The sequence below is a fragment of the Pediculus humanus genome, genomic scaffold, assembly GCF_000006295.1.
Source record: "Pediculus humanus corporis 1103172108290 genomic scaffold, whole genome shotgun sequence".
NCBI lineage: Eukaryota > Metazoa > Arthropoda > Insecta > Psocodea > Pediculidae > Pediculus > Pediculus humanus.
The window spans coordinates 1,342,529-1,363,911 of NW_002987859.1; the positions used below are offsets into that span (position 1 = coordinate 1,342,529).

Below are 21,383 nucleotides of genomic sequence, written 5' to 3' on the forward strand. Positions count from 1 at the left end.
TTATTTAACGTTATGTAATTGTAATATTAACTGTTAACGCTGTTTTTTTTATTGTATTCTCACTTTTATTATTTGTATGTATAACAATATATATATATATATATATATATATATATATATATATATATATATTGCTTTTATAATACGGCCACGAATAAATATTTTTACATAATAATAATAATAATAATAAATAAATAAAAATTAAATAAAATTTATTTATTATTCTTATTATTATTATTTTTTTTTTATTTTAAATTCGTTTCTCCATCCTTGGTCATATTAAACACATACATGTACAAAATTTTGCTTTAAAATATAGTTATTTCATAATTTAAATTTTATTCCTATTAATACATAAGTTAAACATGAAAAATATGTGATTTTTTTTTCTGACCAATCACGAGTAAGAATGGCGAGCGCCATAATTTTCTCATTATGTATACAAAGCACGCCATTGGTTAAAAATTGTATTGAAAATTGCATATACTCTAAATGCAAGGCGTTGAAGCGAAGCGAAACTATCGAAAAATTGAGACCTCCTAAATATTATGTTTTACTGATACTCGGGACCAATTTTTCACTCAATTTTTGCGATTTTTTTTCGTTTGCCTTACTTTTGTGAGTTATGCAATTTGTCGTGTTTTTGCGTATTGCAAATTGCATAACCAAAATTTTTAAGGATTTTTGAATTTTTTCGATTTTTTCTGTTCGCCTTACTTTTTTGAGTTATGCAATTTGTTGGGTTTCGCGTATTGCCAGTTGCATAACCCAATTTGTATAAAAATTTCTTTTAAGTTTTTCTTTTATGGGAATAAATGAATGATATAACCAAACATGCATGATGGGAAAAAAAAAAAAAAAAACAAATTTTATTTTTTTTTTAAATAATATATTTGAGAGAATAAATACATATATTACTATATTATTATTATGTTCACCATTAAACACGACAAGGCTCTTATTTGTCGGGGTTATAATCGTTTGTGGCAAATTTAGTAGTTTATGTGTCACGATTAAGAAAAATATACATACATGTATTTTATACATATATATGTATATAATATAAACGTGGCCAAATATAAATCAAACGTTCAATCATCACTCAAAATTTAATTACAGGTTTAAAACGAGGTCCCTTCTATGAAGACAAACAACCGAACCTGATTTTTTCTAATTATTCCTCTTTCTCGCCTTTTCCTCCCTCCCTTCCTCCCTCCTTCCTCTTCTTGCCTTCTCGCTTTTTCGTACTTTTTTCCAAAACGAAATTGTAGCCATTATTTAAATTATTTGAAAATATAACAGAAACGTTTTTGTCAAGTTGTTTTGCACCTCTACTCTCCTCTCCTCCTCCCGCGCACAGGAAAAATCCAAAAGGTAGACATCATCTTGTTTCGCTGTCTAATACTGTCACTACTGAATGTACCGGCTCGTCTTTACTGGTCCTTTCTTAAATGAAAGAAAAAAAAATAATAACAATTAGTAAAGACAAATGTAAAAACTTTATAAAAAAAAAAAAAAAAATTTTCTGTTGTTTCATCCGCGTTCTACCTACTTACCATCGAGTAAAAGACGTCATTTTCGTTCTATACGAAAAACCAAAAAATAAGATTAAAAAACGAAAAGAAAAACTCGAATTTCCCAAGCATTGTGCGCTGCGAAAATCATTTCGACCGAAAATTCTTTTTTTTCCTATTTTCTTCTTCCTTTTCTTTTTCTTTTCCTTTTGGTTTTTTCTTTTTCCACCTCCTCCTCCTCCTTCTTCTTCTTTTTTCCTCTTTCCAATCAATCATCTTCGTCTTTGTCATCGCTATTCGTGTACTTTGGTTGAGTTTTCCTCCTTCTCGTGCTTCCTCTTCCCTCTCCTCCTCTTCCTCCTTTTCCACTTTTTATTTTTATTTTCATTCTAACGGATTCCGATTCGGAATTTCCATCCTCGTCGTCCACCGTCTGAAAATTTAAAAAATCAAAATAAATAAAATTCGACAAATAATAAAATCCGAACGACGGGATTCTCTCTTCATCACCTTTATCCTCATCCGTTTCCGCATCCTGTTCCAATCTTTGTCTCGCGTTCGTAAACACGGATTGAAGGACGATTGAATCTTCGTGTATGAGAGAAGGTTCTTCGTTGTATATTTGAGCATTTTTACACATTTGAGTAAAATCCTTTTCCAAATCGTCAAAATCCGAATACTGAAACAACAATGACAAGAGTCAGAATGAAACTTTTCCCCCCTTTTTTTCCATTTCCCTCCACCTCCTCCCCCAAGCTTACTTTTCCATCTTCTATCCTGTTAAATATTTTCTTTATATCCAAAGGTTTTTTTATTATGTCGTAATAATCCGGTAATTTATTTTTAGAAGGTAATTTCATGAAAAATTCGCTGAGAATTCTTCCATCGCTAAAATTAAAACCAACAAAAAAGTTAAACACGAGAGAGAGAGAGAGAGAGGGAGAGGGAGAGAGGTCATTAGGTCAATGATTGATTACCTTTCTTTCCGCTTCTAATTTTTACTGTTTCTCAAGTTTTTCAGTTCCTCATGCTTCTCTCAAACCTTGATGTTTGGTTCGTTTGTACGCTTTTACATTGACGGCAGTTTCTAGCGTGGTATCGCGACGCGTACAAGCTATAATCTAAAAGACAAGCTATAAATTAAAAATAAATTTACAAGAAAATTTGTTTAAATTTAATGAAAAATAATTGTTTTTTTTTCTCTTTAGTTTTAGGAGCAAAAAAACTGGTCCAATGCAGTTTTGACAACCTCATTGTCATTTTGGAATTTTTGTCCATTCAAAAAATTTTTTAGGGATCAGAAAAAATGTTAATTATTTGGAGCTAGTTTGGGACTATATGAAGGGTGCAGCAAAACATCCCAGCCTAGCTCCAGTAGTTTTTGTCCAGTGGCTAAAGACAAGGAGGGCCTGGCATTATCGTGGTGAAAGACAATTCCTTTGCTATTGGCTAGCTCCGGTCGTTTTTCTTGGATGCTATCATTTAAATTTGTCAATTGTCGAATGTAAACCTCTGAATTTATGATCTGATTTTGTGAAAGCAGCTCAAAGTCGACTATGCCTTTGTAATCCCACCAAAATGATAACAATAACTTTTTTGGTGAATGTCAGCCTTAGAAGTTCTAAGGTGCCTGTTTCCTTGCCTAGACCAGGATCTTTTTCTCAAAAAGTCATCATAAACAACCTACTTTTCATCTTCGATGACCATTCTTTCAAAAAAGGGTCATTCGCATTGCATTTAAGAAGCATATCGCAAAGACCCATCAAGCTTCTTTTGGTACCCAAGACGCCACAAACGGTTTTTGACGCACGTATGTGACTCATCTAGCTTCTTTACAATGTCCTTAGTCGAACTATGCCGATCATAATCAATGAGGGCCTTTATTTGCTCATCATTAACCTCCAATGGACGCCCGGACTACTCCTCATTTTTCAAAGGAAAATCTCCAGAACGGAATTTCGCAAACCAGTTTTGACACTGCCGTTCTATTAAGGTTTCATCCCCCTACACAGCCCACAACTTTTTATTGGCTTGTGAAGCATTAACACCCTTTCAGAAATAAAAAAGCAAAATATGAAGGAAATGCTCGCTTTGGCTCCCCATGTTTAAATGTCTTTTGCTCGCGCACTATTTAAGAGTTCATTGAAATTTTGGTACTGAATGTTACAGAAGGAACCAAGTAATAACATACCAAAAGTTCATGTTTGTACATAAACGTAAACGTACTCAAAAAAATGGACAAACTATCTCTTAGTAAAATGCGAAGTTACTTACTGGCCAACCCAATAATTTACATAAAACAAATTATTTAACGAAAATATTCATGTATTGGCTACATTAAAAGCTTCCATATTTTTATAAGTTCCACGTTAAAGTGAAATACATTTTTCTAATGACACTTTATTTACCATTGATATAATTAAGTTTAAATTGATGTCTATGGTTGTTTACATATATTACTATTATTTTTACTATTTCCCATTGAGAGTTATTTTTCCTGTATTAATTTCAAATAAAAATCGTAAAATTTGTTTTTAAAGAAATTACAAAATGCACGGGAGAGTCAAAATAAGAACGACAGAAGAAGAAAAAGACATCGCAAGGCAAGAGAAACAGAAAAAGGCAATAGAATTTAAAAAAATAATGAATCAAATATTCATTAAAAAATTCATTCAGAAAAACGTTCTTCACAAATTCAAGACGAAGAAGGTTTAAATCTCACTGGTAATTTATTAACAGGAAATCCGGATATAATAACATTATGGAATTATAGAAGAGAAATATTTTTGTCGTTTAAAAACGACGAGGATTTGGAAAGTTATCAAAAACTATTGGAAAAAGATTTACAATTGACAGAACAGTGCCTGAGAGTAAATCCAAAATCCTATGGTAGTTGGCATCTTAGAATATGGATCTTGGACAATTTACCCAAACCTGATTGGAACAAAGAATTAAACCTTTGTACAAAGTATCTTCAATTAGACGAAAGAAATTTTCACTGTTGGGATTATCGTAGGATAGTCGCAGAAAGATCAAATGTTTCTCATTTATCTGAATATGAATTCACTCTAACATGAATACTGTATTAAATTATGTATGTATATGTACATGTGTAATTATGGGAGGCAGGACCGAAAGTGATACCTCGGGAATGCCTCCCACATGGTTGAGAGGAGTATCCCAATTGGGTGGAGCAAATCTCTGCAACGGCCTATGCCGGAGGGGAATCTGCTCTCACCTTTGCGAGTTCGGATCTGATGATTTCGGCTTTGAGAGAAGGGTTGAGGTTGAGGCTGAAATGGGAGTTATACTCCTGCGACTGAAGGATATGAGTTGGTACCGGGAGGCAGGAAAATCACCCATATGCTGTATATGGATGACTTAAAAATTTATGAAAAAAATGAAGAGGAGTTAAATAAAATGCTAAAGACGATTCAAACTTTTTCCTCTGACATCAACTTGAAATTTGGTTTGGAAAAATGTGCCAGAGTTAATATTGTCAGAGGAAAGTTAAAACGGAAGGAAAATATAGAAGACTCTGAAGAAGAACTTATTAAAGAACTGGACCCTGGATCAACATACAAATATCTGGAGATTGAAGAAAATTTTGGGGTAGCCAACAAAGAAATTAAACCTCGATTAAAGAAAGAATATTTTAAAAGATTGAGGCTCATATTACAGTCGGAACTGAATGGAAGAAATAAGTTAAACTCCATCTGCACATTAGCTGTTCCAGTAATAGAATACAGTTTAGGCCTTGTAATTATATATATATATATATATATATATATATTGTTGTGATCATGTGAGCAAATGTTTATAATTTTATATTATTTATAAATAATAACATTGGAACTATGGTTACCAAGTGTTTATTATGGAAAAGAAGCTTCTAGAAACTTATTCTTCTGTTTGTTTACAAACATAGTTATTCATTTCATAGAAACATAATAATAACAATGAGTTCCACCTATAAAAGGAAGCAAGATACAACGGGAGAAGTTCTTCTGATTCCCTAATGTCCTGTGAACGTTACACCTTATTAATGATTGTGTTAGTGAGAGTGACGGTTAAAGGTTACTTTATGTTATCCGTGATATGAGTGATAATCCTTTTTGTAATAATGCTTGCTAAAGACAATATAGAAAAATGTTCATAACAATATATATATATTGTTGTGATCCTGTACACAATGTTCACATTTTTCAATTTTTTTATAAACAAAAGACTAATGATGAACTCAAATTGTTCTTCTTTAGAAGCGAAGCTTCTAGAAACTCTTTCTTTTATTTTATTTGCAAGTATTTGCTCGTGTTAAATTGTTGGACATTCGAAACAATTGACTAATGAAAAACCGAGGTTATAAAGGGAAGCTTCATAGCTTTGCACGCGTTCTTTTGATTCTTCGTTTTGTTATATTGAATTCTTATCCGTTTCTTTAATTTTAGTTTTGGTTTAGTGATAGTTTCTAAGTGTTTGTTCGCGAGTTAAAATAACCTTTACTTTTATTTTGTGAAAAAGTGTATGCTAAGCATTTAACACGTCACAAGAAATAAACTGTAAATTAATTTTAATATTAATTTGCGACTTATAATATAAAGAACGAACCGAACATAACAATATATATATATATATATATATATTGCTTTTATAATACGGCCACGAATAAATATTTTTACATAATAATAATAATAATAAGTAAATAAATAAAAATTAAATAAAATTTATTTATTATTCTTATTATTATTATTATTTTTTTTATTTTAAATTCGTTTCTCCATCCTTGGTCACATTTAATATATACATGTACAAAATTTTGCTTTAAAACATAGTTATTTCATAATTTAAATTTTATTCCTATTAATACATAAGCTAAACATGAAAAATATGTGATTTTTTTTTTCTGACCAATCACGAGTAAGAATGGCGAGCGCCATAATTTTCTCATTATGTATACAAAGCACGCCATTGGTTAAAAATTGTATTGAAAATTGCATATACTCTAAATGCAAGGCGTTGAAGCGAAGCGAAACTATCGAAAAATTGAGACCTCCTGAATATTATGTTTTACTGATACTCGGGACCAATTTTTCACTCAATTTTTGCGATTTTTTTTCGTCCGCCTTACTTTTGTGAGTTATGCAATTTGTCGTGTTTTTGCGTATTGCAAATTGCATAACCAAAATTTTTAAGGATTTTTGAATTTTTTCGATTTTTTCTGTTCGCCTTACTTTTTTGAGTTATGCAATTATGTATAAAAATTCTGTTCTTTTAAGTTTTTCTTTTACGGGAATAAACGAATGATATAACCAAACATGCATGATGGGGAAAAAAAAAAAAAACAAATTTTATTTTTTTTTTAAATAATATATTTGAGAGAATAAATACATATATTATAATACAGAGAATAAATACAAATTATTATTATTATTATTATTATTATTATCATCATTATAAATTTGAAAAAAAAAAAACGGAAAACTTAATAATCGTTTGTGGCAAATTTAGTAGTTTATGTGTCACGATTAAGAAAAATATACATACATGTATTTTATACATATATATGTATATAATATAAACGTGGCCAAATATAAATCAAACGTTCAATCATCACTCAAAATTTAATTACAGGTTTAAAACGAGGTTTCTTCTATGACGACAAACAACCGAACCTGATTTTTTCTAATTATTCCTCTTTCTCGCCTTTTCCTCCCTCCCTTCCTCCCTCCTTCCTCTTCTTGCCTTCTCGCTTTTTCGTACTTTTTTCCAAAACGAAATTGTAGCCATTATTTAAATTATTTGAAAATATAACAGAAACGTTTTTGTCAAGTTGTTTTGCACCTCTCCTCTTCTCGCCAAAAGGTAGACATCATCTTGTTTCGCTGTCTAATACTGTCACTACTGAATGTACCGGCTCGTCTTTACTGGTCCTTTCCTAAATGAAAGAAAAAAAATGTAATAACAATTAGTAAAGACAAATGTAAAAACTTTATAAAAAAAAAAAAAAAAAATTTTCTGTTGTTTCATCCGCGTTCTACCTACTTACCATCGAGTAAAAACGCGCGTATTTTCTCTCTCTCTCTCTCTCTCTCATTTTCACCTTTTCTCCACTCATCAATCTTGCAAAAAGAAATCGTGAATTTAAATATTATCGTTCTAACCCTAAAAGGAAACTTTTTTATTTGGAATACTTCGTACGAGAAAAACTACAAAAAAAAAAACGTTTCGGATGATATCGTCGCGTTAAAATCATCGTGCAATTAGCAGACGATGTCTTAAAAAAATTTTTCTACGCGAGAATACATGCGTGAGTGAGTGCGTGCGTGAAACACATAACGACCGTTAAAAAAAATTTATTTATTTATTTATTTACTTATTTTTTTTTTTCGCAAGTTGGCCAGTTCGACCGAGTGCCTAAAAAAAAAAAAATTATCGGTACTAATAATAATAATAATAATAATATTAAGTTCATCAATCAAACTGTCAGATGAGCGAAAAACCTCACAACGATTGTAATTACAGTTACGCACACACGCACACACGCACACGTTTCGGATTTTGATCAAACATTGGTTAAAGTGGCGAAAGAACTACTTCGAGAGAAGTGATAGTAGTAGTAGTAGTAGTAGGTGGTCGATACCATAATAGAAAATATAATAACGCTTCGCGGTGTAATAAAAAAACGCACGCACGCACGCACGCACGCACGCACGCACGCACGCATATATGTGTGGCGGATTCAATGTCGAAAATAACGTGTCTGTCACGATCCTCGCGTCAATGGTAGACTTTTCTTCTGAAAGCCTCCGTAATTAAATCCACGATTTTTACTACAACAACAACAAATTCCCTTCCTCGTTGTAAACTCTTTTTTTCTTTTTCCAGCACTGGAGAATTTCTTCTTCTTCCATCCTCTTTTGATGACCAAAGTTTACCATCGTTTCCGAGTAATTATTACATCAGTCTGATGTTTGCTCTTGCTGGAAAATGTTTTGCCCCTCGATTGTTAACTTGTAACTCTTCAAAGAGAGAGAGAGAGAGAGAAAGATGTGCAGGAGGTCATTTATTTTCTTTTATAAAGAGAACGACGTGGTTACAAAAAATCCGTTTATCCTCTTGGCGTTGGCGTTGGCGACGACGACGACGACGACGACGACAATCTGCAAACAATATTTATTTATTTATTTATTCATGATTTACCACCATCACTCGAAGAGTTTTTCTTCCATATCGTAAATAGTCGAAGGAGTGGTTTCACTTAAACATACCTATATGAAATTACAAAGTTAAAGCAAAAAGAGAGAAAGAGAAAGAGAGAAAGAAGGGGGAGAGAGAGAGAATAAAAAATAAATTTAACAAACAAACAAACAAACAAACAGGTGAATATTGGCATCCTCGGGAAAGTTGGCAAATTTCTTTCTTTCTTTCTTTTCCTTTTCCATTTTTCATACTCTATGGGAGTAACGTTAGTTTACTTGAGGTGGTAGACATTGTTGCAACTGGTGGCTAATCGATCGTCTTTTTCCTTCTTGTCCTTACGGCCTTCTTCGGGAAACATCGTCGACGGTGGCGGCACCGGCTTTCGTAATTTTTTTCTTTTCTTCTTTTCAACGTTACTGTCGTGACGTCAATTATTATTATTATTATTATTACTTCACCGATCATGAAATATTTTTTGACCTCTCGTCTATACAAGATGAATTTTTTTCCTTCCTCCTCCTCCTCCTCCTCCTCCTTCTTCTTTTCCATTTCCTTTCATTAATTAAATGGTATTTTTCTCTTGTCAGCATCCCACCATCAACGTGTTATTTTCTTTCTTTCTTTCTTTCTTTTTTTTCTTCTTCTTCTTATTCTTTCCGCCGTGATTTTATGTTGCCGTCGTCGTCGTCGTCGTCGTTGTTTTGACGTCAATCATTTATAATTTTCTCGTTACTCTCGTATCATTATCGTATCGCATCTTAACAACATCTTTCCGTATTGGTTATATACCTCGTGACCGACGAGATCTCTCTCTCTCTCTTTATCTCTCTCTCCGACGCTCGCGGATATCAAACCTCATCATCTTATGATACACATCGACAAATAAAAATATTTTTTTAAAAAATAATAATAATAATAATAATAATAATAATAATACTTTTTTTCCTTTTCGACAAACAGGTGTTCGTGATGATTCGGAGCGATTGGTAACCGACATCGTCGAACGTCACGTCGTGTATGTGCCAACAGAGCTTTACGTCCGTCTTCATTTCTTCAGGAACTACCATCAACGGCCAATAAGGATTTTCAATCTAACCACCGTAAGAGACGGTGGCCATGTTGATGATGATGATGATGATGATGATGATTCGTGACTCGGCACTATCCGCATCAATTCTTTCCTGAAACAAAAAACTTTGAGTGAGTATCTAATAATGGTATCCCTAGCAAAAAATGCTCGGGGAAAAAAAAATTATGGTCTCCGATTTTTTTAAAAATTCTAACTTATAATTTTAAAAAAAGGAAAATGACCCCCGGGGGTGGGGGGTCGTGATTTTAAACGTCGACTGCTGCAGTGACATGAACCGTACCAAAAAAAACTAATAATAATAATAATAATAATTTTTTTCCTACGGTCATCATCATTTTTCAGGTTTTCTACCATCTTTCCTTTTATTATTATTATTATTATTCCCCCTCCCTCCCCTCGTCAAACATCTGATAAGCTCATTACGATAACGTATTTAAAAAAAAGAAACGCACGCGTACACGCACGCACGCATTCATTTTCCTTTTCTAAAAGAGATAGATAATTATCTGGCCTTTCCAAAAAAAAAAAAAAAAGATGATACCGAGAGACATGTTGACCAACATAAAAAAAAAAAAAATTCCCCCCCCCCGTTTTTTGCACAAACGCGGAAAGATTTTTTTCCTTCTTCTTTTTTGTTCGTTTGTTTGTTTGTCTTTGTTTTAAATATGATAAACGCTCTCGTGTCTTTTTGGGAAGTTTTTTGTCGGACGTAAATGATTTTTATCTTGATCATCATCATTTATCAACTGGATTTTAAATATTTACGTCACGAAAAGAAAGGTGAATTGACCCTATCCGAAAATTCCAGAAAAAAAAAAAAAAAAAAGATAAAAATCTTTCATAATAATAATAATAATAATAATAATAAAACCAATAGAAAACCTCGCACGCAAAAATCTTTAAAAAAAATTATTTGATGACTCCCACAATGTAACGGTGATTTTTAAGGTACGCGCGCTGCGCAAAAAAAAAAAAAAAGGCAAAATAATTTAACACATTCGGACAACCGCAAATTAGGCTGGAAAATTTTTTAAAGAGTTTCGTGAGGGTCTTGCGTCGACCTCACGTAACGTGGAATTTACACTAAAACCACGATAAAAAAAAAAATTTTTTTTTAAACACATTTTACTACGATTTCGTTTGTGTGTATATAATGAAGTGTGAAACGTTTTTCACGAATCGAACCGAATTTAACCGAACTCAACCGAACCGATACAATAATAATAATAATAACAATAATTTTTTAGGAAATGATTATTTAAACGTGCAAATCCGGCGGATGTGATTTGTGAAAAAAATTTTCCGACTGGAAAATTTTTTTTTTTTTTTTGTGATTATTAGGCGTGACTAAACGAAGTATGGATTCTAGTATGATCTCGGCGGGGAAGAGGGAGCGAGATACGGTGAGAGAAGAGGAGGGAGAGCGTGGGAGGCGTTTTCGATCGAGAATTTTTTTTTTTTTTTTAATTTTAGTAAACGACTTTATCGTTAAATTATTTAACCTTTGGCTAAAAAAAAAATTCTTTTTTTTTTTTTAAATAAAATAAAAAATCAATTAATAATAATAATAATAATGCTTTGTGGGGAAAAAAAACTGGAAATGTTCTGGAGAATAAAATAAATCGCGCGGAAAATTAATTTTAAAAAAATTTTTTTAAAAATTCCGTGAAGAAGAAGAAGAAAAAAAAGGGTGTTAATTTTTTTTTTTTTTTTTTTTTTTTTTTTTTTTTCCCCCGGCCCCCACAATTATAAAAAAAAATTTTCTAGCCGGGTCCCGAGGAAAAGGGGGAGGAGGAGGAGGAGGAGGAGGCCCTTTGCCGCGTTGTCCGGTTTTTTAAAAAAAAAAGTTAACCGTTAAAGAAGGGGTACGTCGTATTTTTTTTTTTTTTTTTTTGACTTTTTGTATAATTTAAAAAAAAAAAAAAACTTTCTCAAAAGTCGAAAATATCGATTTTAATCGATTTTAATAACCAATCAAATTAATTTTTTGTTAATCACGTGGTCGTCTTTCTTCTTCTCCGATTAAAAACGCAGCGGGAAAATAAATAAAATACAAACGCGAGTTTTCTTCCCACGCTTTTTAACGCATTTTTTTTTTTTTTTTTTTTTTAAATTTCCGCTTGAAGACGTTTTTACCCGGAGGGGAAGAAGGGGAAGAGAAGAGGAGAGGAGAAGAGAGGAGGAGGGGAGAAAAGAGAGTAAAATAACGAACGAACGGGGGGCACACCTTTAAAACAAATCCTCGACCTATGCCACTTCGTCTCATTAACCAATTATTTTTTTTAAAAAAATTTGATTTGAGTTTAACAAGATTTTTTTTTTTTTTTTTTTTTTTGTAATTTTCGGGCATTTTTCCCTCCCGCCCTTCCCCGCTTCCCATGCCGCTTTCATTCGTGACTGAAACCCTCCTCCACCCCTCACCTTCACCCCGTCCTTCCCCCGCAGAGAATTAATTGAGAGCGATCGTTCGCGAAGTGAAATAATATTAATATTAATAATAATAATTTGCCGAAAATTTTTAATATTATTATTACGGTAAAAATCGTGATTAAAAAGCGGTCACCTTGGTCATGGTGAAATGGTTTTAAAAAAAAAAAAACAAACCGGATACGACAGCAAACCCGTTTCCGCCGGAAAACGGAAGCAAATAAAAAAACTTCCGCCGGAAGTAATTGAGAAGAGAAACTTTGAATACCGAACAAATTGAAAAATAAATTTTATAAATTTAAAAAAATGATTGGAAACTTCGTGACACGATCCACATTTACAAAAAAAAAATCCAGATCGAAACAAGTGAAAACAATGATAATAATAATAATTACAACGCAACGGAAACAAACGGAAACCGGAAACAAACTTAAAAAAAAAAAAAATCGCGCGCGATTCGAATTTTCTCATCGCCACACGGCAAAACGTTAAGAAAATAATTGAGTTAAAAAAAAAAAAACATTCTAATGACACGTAAAATAATAATAATAAAAATTCTGTTGCGTTTAACACTTTACTTAATGATGATGATGATAATAATAATAATAATAATAATAATAATAATAATAATAATGACGATACCGATACGTGTAATTTTTTTTTTTTTTTTTTGTTTAAACTTTAGAAAAGGAAAAAAAAATTCAACAGCGTAATATTCGATGCATTAAACCATCCATTAACGGACAAAACTACTACTACGGAGTATTAGAGACAGAGAGAGAGAGAGAGAATGCGTGACCGCGTGCGTGTAAGTGTCACAGAGAGAGAAAGAGAGAGAAAAAGAAGAATAATGAAAAATAATAATAATAATATCAAATTACTTTAATTGATCTTCATAAAATAATGAAAGGGAGCAACGCAAAAAGGAGGAGTTTTAATGGATCCCTTCATTAAGTGTGTGTCTCTCTCTCTCTCTCTTTTCACGGTGAAACTTTTGAGAGGTGACCAAATCGCAAAAATATTTTTTAAACTATTATTATTATCATTATTATTTCCCTTTCTCTCTTTATATAACTAATAACGTACGTGAAAAAAAAAAAAAAAACAAAATGGAGAAGGTGTGAGCAAAGACCACGCGGGCTGACCTCGCCCTAACCCTCTTTCCTTTCCCCCGCGCCCGAAGACATCAATGATAATAATGATAATTTCGACTTAATTATAATTATTATTATTATTACCATCATCATCATTATCACTCTTTAATAATTATTTTATTTTTAGTTCGAGATTGTTTTTCGTCGCCCCCCCCCGCGCGCGCGATTTTAGTGTCATGCAAATCGTCCAAAAAAAAAAAATCCTTTCAAGAGCGTAATTTTCTCTCTCTCTCTCTCTTACTTTTTTACTCATAATTAATAAAATTAAATTCGTGAAATCATTCGATAGAGAGAGAAAGAGAGAGAGAGAGAGAGAGAGAGAGAGAGAGAGAGAGAGAGAGAGAGAGAGAGAGAGAGAGAGAGAGAGAGAGAGACAGGTAGGAGCCGACGTTACTTACAGGTGGTAATCGATATCAAAGAAAATATATATATGCAATTACGCAACTCGACTCCATATTCATTTCGACCATATTTTCATTTTCTGTCTCTCTTTTTTACTCATTTTCATTATGTTAATAATAATGATAATGATGATAATAATAATAATTTTTTTAAATTACGTCTTTCGACATTTTTTTTTTTTTTTCGCGACCGACTTGACAACTCGTTCTATTAGGTAAGATTTTTTTTCATTCTCTCGTCTCGGAACGCGAACGCGCCATATACGGCACATGAAAAAAACATTACGAAAATTATTAATTACGTTTTACCTTATCGCCGCCACCGCCATCACTGCCACCGCCACCGCCATCGCCATCGCCGCCTCCATCATGACCACCATCACCATCACCGATTCCAACTCCTTCGATACTGAAATTAAAAAAAAAAAAAAAATGCCGCGTGATTTTCGCTTTGTAATTACAAGATAATAATAATAATAATAATAATAATAATAATAATAATTATTATTATTATTATTATTATTATTATTATTATTATTATTATTATATTAATAAATATAATAATAATAATAATTTGTCGGAACTACAAAAAAAAAAAAAATCCCGGGATCGTCATGTCCGACTTTTTGCGATTTCAATAAAAATCGATTTAATCCCCGGATTTTTTTTTTAATCATCATCACGAATTGTTTGTTTGTTTGTTTTCTTTCTTTTTTTTCCCTCTCTCTCTTTCTCTCGGACGCATTTAAAAATTTTATTTTATTTTCCAGACTTTCGTGCGGTTGATTCTCCAGTCAATCAATCGAAATGAAATCGATCGGAAAAAAATTAAGGAAATGTTGAGTAATGTCTTCTACCGTTCAGTCGGTTCACCACCGCAAATTTAGTCCACCAATGGGGAAAACCGGGAGGGAAGAAGGGGGGAAGAAAAAACGGTATGAAGGGGAGGCGAAAGAGGATAAAGGAAAGAACAAATAGCAAAAACTTTGGAATTTTTTTTTTTTTGGAAGACACCCGCGAGGCGTTATCGAACTGGATTGATAAAAAAAAAAAAAGAAACATTATTAAATTTAAATAGACATAAAAATTAATTGGTTGCGCGGTGATAACGGTATACGTAAATAATAAAGAGAAAAAAGATAAATAAATTCCAGTGGAAAAGAAAGAGATAGAAATATTAAAAAAATGTCCTTCCTTCCAGTTCGATCGATCGATCGATCGATCGATCTATCGAAAATGAACGATGGCGAACGCCGCCTTATTTTTTTTCTTTTTACTCCGACCGAACGCGACGACGTTTACAACTGGATAAACCTGGATAACCCCGAATCTAATAATAATAATAATAATAAAAATCCCTTCCGCTAACGAACTAACGAAACAGAGAGAGAGATGGAGAGAAGAAACGAGCGAGGGTATTGGGGGGGGGGGAAGGGAAAACTTATTAACCGAGTATGTTAATAGAAATTTTTATTTATCGATTGGGTCGTTAAATATTGACTTGTTATCATTAAAAAATTACGCAAATAAAAAAATTTTTTCTTCATTTAGATAACAAATCGAATTTTTTTTTTTTTTTTTTGAATATAAATAAAAATTGTTTATGATCTTGTTTTTTAACCGAAAACTACTTTTGTTATATACGTTCGATGCGTGTGCGTGCACGTGTGCGTGTGATAATAAATCCTCCATTTTTTTTTGGAAAATAAATTATACGCTTATTTACATCGGAGCCGTTGTTGTTATTAACGCGAAAATCATCATTATCACCATTATTATTAATACTTTACGAAATTTTCTTTTTTTTTTCGCGAGTGTAATAATAATAATAATAATAATTTTTATTACCGAAATAAACACGGCCCGAACGAAAAAATCGATAGGCATGTAGGAAAAAAAAATAAAAAAACATGGCGGCGGTCGGTCCGGTCTCTCTCATCACATATATTACGTACCCATTACGAGCCCCCCGATAAAAAAAAATATTCTCAGAGTCTTCTCATCAAGATAATCTTTTTCCAACCCATTATCTATCTATACACAACCAGTGGCATTTTAAACAACAACAACAACAAAAAAAAAAGAGCTCGAAGGCCATTTTAATCTAATAAATAAAATCTTCAAATTGAATTCCATGTTTTTTTTTTTTTGTTAAAAAATTAACAAAATAAAAAAAAAAAAAACCTTCTGCTAAGTTACGCCAAACAAACACACCACCACTAACAAGTTCCCTCCCCCCACTTATTCTACCCCTCTCCTTCCTTATCGCAATTGACTCATTATTTTGATCCGTTTGGAAAATGGCGGGAAGGTAAGGAAGGAAAGAAGGAAGTCATCACTGGAAAAATTAATCGATGATTAAAAAAGGTTTTTCAATATTAAAAAGTAAAATTATCGCGTGGCACATAACAAAAAAAAAAAAAGAAATGGAATCCTAATGTTGTTTGTTGTTGTTGTTGTTATTATTGTTATTGTTGTGGTTTTTTTTTTTTTTTAAAAAAAACGTTTTACAAATTAACCGCTTAACCGAACCCCTTAAAATCCCCCAAAAAAAAAAATTTTTATGACAGGTATTGAATGTGCTCGAGGCACGCGCTCCGACTCAAACAATTCATTCCATATAATAATCGTTTTCAGGTAGACAGGTGGTAGGCCGATTCCCTTCTCCCTCCCCCTTCCCGAAATTAAGTTTTCGAAAATAAAGAAAAAAAATCAAGTTTTGATTTTGGTATCAACTATTCACCAACATCACCGTCACCATCACCATCAACACCGTCACCACCATCACCATCACCACCACCAACATCACCGTCACCACCGTCACCGTCACCGTCACCAACATCACCGTCACCACCATCACCATCACCGTCACCAACATCACCGTCACCACCGTCACCGTCACCAACATCACCGTCACCACCATCACCATCACCGTCACCAACATCACCGTCACCCTTTCAAATTCCATGCGTTTCGGCAAGGTTTATAACAACTAAAACCTGCGAAATTTTTCTTCCGCTTCAACAAAACAAGTTAAAGAACCTCATTTCCCGAATTCCCCCCCCCCGCATCCTTGATCCGTCACATAATAATAATAATAATTAACATTTACAATTTTTTTTTTAAATTAATAAATTGAGGTATCGAAAGGTGAAGTGAAGTCGGCGACGAGAGAGAGAGAGAGAGATCAAACCTCGAACTTTCGTGACGTCAAAAATCCCTTCTTTATTTATTTATTAATTTATTATTATTATTATTATTTATTTATTTTCGAAATTTTATATAATAAACTTTTTCAAATGTTTGATTCACGATCGGAACCGTCCTCCGAAACTACTTTTTTTTTTTTTTTTTTTTTTTTTTTTTTTAAACTCACGGACGTGAAAATTTTTACATATATATATTTTAAAATTATTTTTTTTCCTGAATACTCCCAAAAGTCCCCCCAATAAATTTTTATTTTTTTTTAACTTCAATTTAAATTAAGAAACTCATTTCGACATGTGAAATGGGGGGGGGGGGGGGAAACTGATAAATTTTTCATTTTAAACCTTCCTTCTCCTCTCCGAAACCACGATTATGATAACAACAACAACAACTACTACTACTACTACTACCACGGCTGTTATAACTACCGCCGCCGCCTCCTCCGCCTCCACCACCACCGTATAAATTTTTTTTTTTTTTTTTACAATAAATATAACCGTGGGAGTCGAATAAATTTTAAAAAATTATTAAAAAAAAAAAAAAAACCGTTTGGAGAAGAAGCAGAAGATGAAGCAGAAGACGAAGAACATCAATAAACAAGTTAAACGATTTTTTTTCCTTCTTTCTCTTTTCTTCTGCTTCTTCCCAGAGAGTTCTTTCACAAAAAAAAAAAAATTTAATTAAGTCGTAAAGTATTTTGTTATGAAAGACACAAAACCAAAAAAATTTTTTGAAAAATATTTCACTTCGTTAAGAGATTCCTTTTTAGAGATTTTTTTTTGTCGTGCCTTTAGGCTTAATTCTCTCCGTCACGGATTTGCTAAAAACACGACGACGACGACGACGATGACGACGTCACGCAAATTTACTCACTCAAACTATTTCCTCGAGTCACTTTCTAATGTGACGTCACAATGTGTGAGAAAATCTTCTTTTTTTTTTTCTTCATTCCAAAGTATGGCAAAAATAATTCGAATCGTTTTTTTTCCAAACGAACGAACGATTGAATGAATGAATGAATGAATGAATGAATGAATTTCTCATTAGGGATTTCTTTTTTTTTTTTTTCATTCGATAATTATCTAAAGGTAAAATCCGGTTGTTAAAAATCTCGAAACTAGTCATCATCATAACCTAATTTTTTTACCAACCAATAAAAACTTATATTTATTATATTATATATATATATTAAATACGAAAACCACCACCTGCTTCCTTTCCCCTCACCCTCCCTCTCCCCGTCGTCGTCATTCACTCCTCTCACCTCTCCCAAAATTTTCCATAAAAATGATTTTCGAATGACTACGAGTGGTAATAATTATTAAGGGTTGGGTAATCTGCAATCTTGATTTGATTAACTAAAAGCTTTCACCTACCCTACCCTTCCCTACCCTCCCCACCCTACCCCCCGTCAATTCACGCAGATGTAAAAAAAAGATATGTATAGTAGAGAGCACCTCCCTCGGAGGGATGGTCAAAAAATCGGTGTGAGTGTGTGTGCGTGCGCGTAACCGTGTCAACAGTTTTCGGTTCGTATAAGATCGGCGGATCCGATCGGTTGATGTCAGGCAAACCTGATCCCTGATCGACCGACCGACAGGTGAAAATCAGGATTTTATCAGGCGTTTTTATTTATACCTTGAAAGAAGGAAATTACGACCGTGAAAGAAGATTTTTTGTTGTTGTTTGTTGTTGTTGTTGTTGTCGATGCCGTGATACAAGCAGGTGAATATTAAACGTTTTCGTTCGTGTTTAAATTGATTGGCCATCCATTATTTCGTTTTGTCACGTTGCTCTCGACAACGACAGCGCCATTTTTTTTTTCGATGTCGAAAATATCGCGGGAAATTCCAAGGCAGCATTCGAAGCATTCCTTAGTTAGACGACTATTTTCCAATTCCCGGTCGATAAAATCGATTGTATCGAAATAAAAACGTTCGAGTGTGTGTGCGTGTGCGTGTGCGTGCGTGCTCCAGTATGTCCATGTTACCAAATTTTTTTTTTTAACGCCGGCCAAAGTATCTATCGAAAGCAGTAAATTAAAATGACGTGACTCGAGGCTAACGTCAGATTCTACTGCTACTACTGCTACAAACGGCGTTTGCTTAATACCTCGTTTCTTTTTTTAGGGGGCCATCCTCCCCCCTTTTTCCCCTTCTCCTCGTTCTTCCTTTACACTTTTTTTTTTTTTTTGTAAACTATTTTACACTTCTTCTTGCGCGTTCCCTTGTCCTTCCTTCATTCTTCGTTTTAATAATTTTATCTCCTCCATCTTTTTTTCCTTTTTTTTGCTTGTAGATTTTTGTCGTGATGTCTCACGCATGCACGCACACACGCATTTACGCACATTCTTTAAACTTTTCTTGTTTTTTTCCTTTCCTTTCCTTTCCTTTCCTTTTCACCCTCATCTTCCTTCATCACTTTTTTTTTTTCTGAAAAACATCTTCGGATTTTACCTTCCGAAACCTTATAAAATTAATAATTTATGTTATGCTAGTAGCATCTCACTCACACAGTTTTTTTCTCTCTCTCTTTCTTTCTTTCTCACATTTATTATTATTATTATCTTACGGTACATTATTATTATATTAATGCGTTTAACAGTCGTGGGCAACAAGTTTAAAACGTTTTTTTTTTATTCCTCTTCTTTTTCTTCTTCTTCATTTTTTTTTTCTGGGTGTTAAATTTTTTTTTATTTATTGACGCGAAGGAGGCAAAAAAAAAAAAAATGCCATTTTTTAAAACCCAACAACAAACGAAGACACACACACAAGCACAAACACAAACACAAAACCCGCAAATCCTTGCCTAATGATTATGAAGTTTCTCACTAACACGTTTTCTGGGTTTAAAATGAAGGCGTAGCACACACCGGCATTTAAGACTTTAATGATTTATGTTTCAGCCAAAAAAAAAAAATAAATAAAAAAAATGAAAAGACGAGAAAAAGAAGAAAAAAAAGAAGAAGAAGAAGGAGAAGAAGAAGTGGGTAAGAAAGAAAGAAAAAAAAAATAATAATAATAATAATAACCGAGACGTAAAAAAAATTTTTTTTTCTTTTTTTCTTTCTTTTTTAAAACCAAAACAGATTTGGTCTCTTAAATTATTATTATTATTATTTTTTAATACGGTCTGCTGAATTAGTTGGTAACATATGCGAGAGAGAGAGAGAGAGAGAGAGAACAACAACAACAACCAACAACAACGACAAACACCGACAACTATAACAACAACAAACGATATTTTTTTTGGGGGCTTTTTTTTTTTTTACCATCACTTCTCCTTTTAAAATTTTTTTCTCATTTTCCTTTTTCCACCTTTCCCGTCCCCCCTCCTTTTCCTTTCTCTACCTTTCCTCTCCCCCCCTCCTTTTCCTTCCCTTTCTCTATCCTTCCTCTTTCATAGTGAAAAAAAAAATTCTACCATACGAAATGTCCATCAATCGGGTTACAAAATATCTACGCACACGTATAGAATTTTAATTGGAAACCATTTTGTTTGTTTTTGTTTGTTTTTAATGTTTGCCTTGTATGAATAAATAATTTTTATTACGTAATATTTTTATTATTATTATTCATTAATCACTCTCTTAAATTACTTAAAAAAAACGGATGAGTTTTCAAAAAAAAAAAAACTATATAAATGATACACGAGAGGGATGATGATGATGATGAATTTTACTTTCTTTCGTACGATTTGTTACCAAACACAGTCGACCTTGAACGAAAAAAAAAAAGGTTTTTCGAAAACCACAATAAAAAAATGTATTCGTGCGTGAGTGTGTGTGCGTGTGCGTGTGCGTGAGCACACACATAAAAACACCCCCTATGAAAAAAAAACCCCCCTGCCCGGAGCATACCTCGATCGAATTAATAACTCACTCCTTCAGTAGCTACGTGAGAGATGGTAAAGAGAAGGAGGAGTAACCGAAAAACAAAAAAATCTCTCCCTCTCAAAAAAAAAGGATAAAAAATTAAGTAGAATGAATGAGAGAGAAAGAGAGAGAGAGAGGGAGGGAAGGAGAGAGGGAGGGAGAAACAATAAAAATTAGTTTTAGGTTGATAATTTCAGGTGGGTGTACAAAGACTACTAAATTTTTTTTTCCAACTTATAATTAAAACTTTTAACGTTAGGGGTGGCCATTTTGTTTTTTTTTTTTATACCTGATTTTATACGAAAGGTTTAAACATTCTCTCTCTCTCTCTCAAAATAAAAAACTCTTTCGTTTTAAATTTGATGGTGCGACCCCAAAGCGTTGAACAAATCACACAAATAAAAATATCAACAGGTTGTTGTTGTTGGAGTCAGTCAACGTCGTTTGTTTGTTTGTTAGCTTTTTCGCATTTCGTCATTTTCCGCGTTCTACCGCACACAAATTCGTATTATTTAC

The 21,383-nt window shown here is 32.9% G+C and overlaps 1 protein-coding gene across 1 annotated transcript; it reads right to left on the bottom strand.

Annotated features, from left to right (window-relative positions):
• Positions 1-1,782: 1,782 nt before the first annotated feature.
• Positions 1,783-2,374, bottom strand: Phum_PHUM540620 (uncharacterized protein; the record flags this gene model as incomplete). The annotated part of the gene is made up of 2 exons (XM_002431642.1): positions 1,783-2,193; positions 2,276-2,374. 2 exons carry the CDS (start codon positions 2,372-2,374, stop codon positions 1,783-1,785), a joined length of 510 nt encoding a protein of 169 aa, XP_002431687.1.
• Between the last annotated feature and the right edge of the window lie 19,009 nt (positions 2,375-21,383).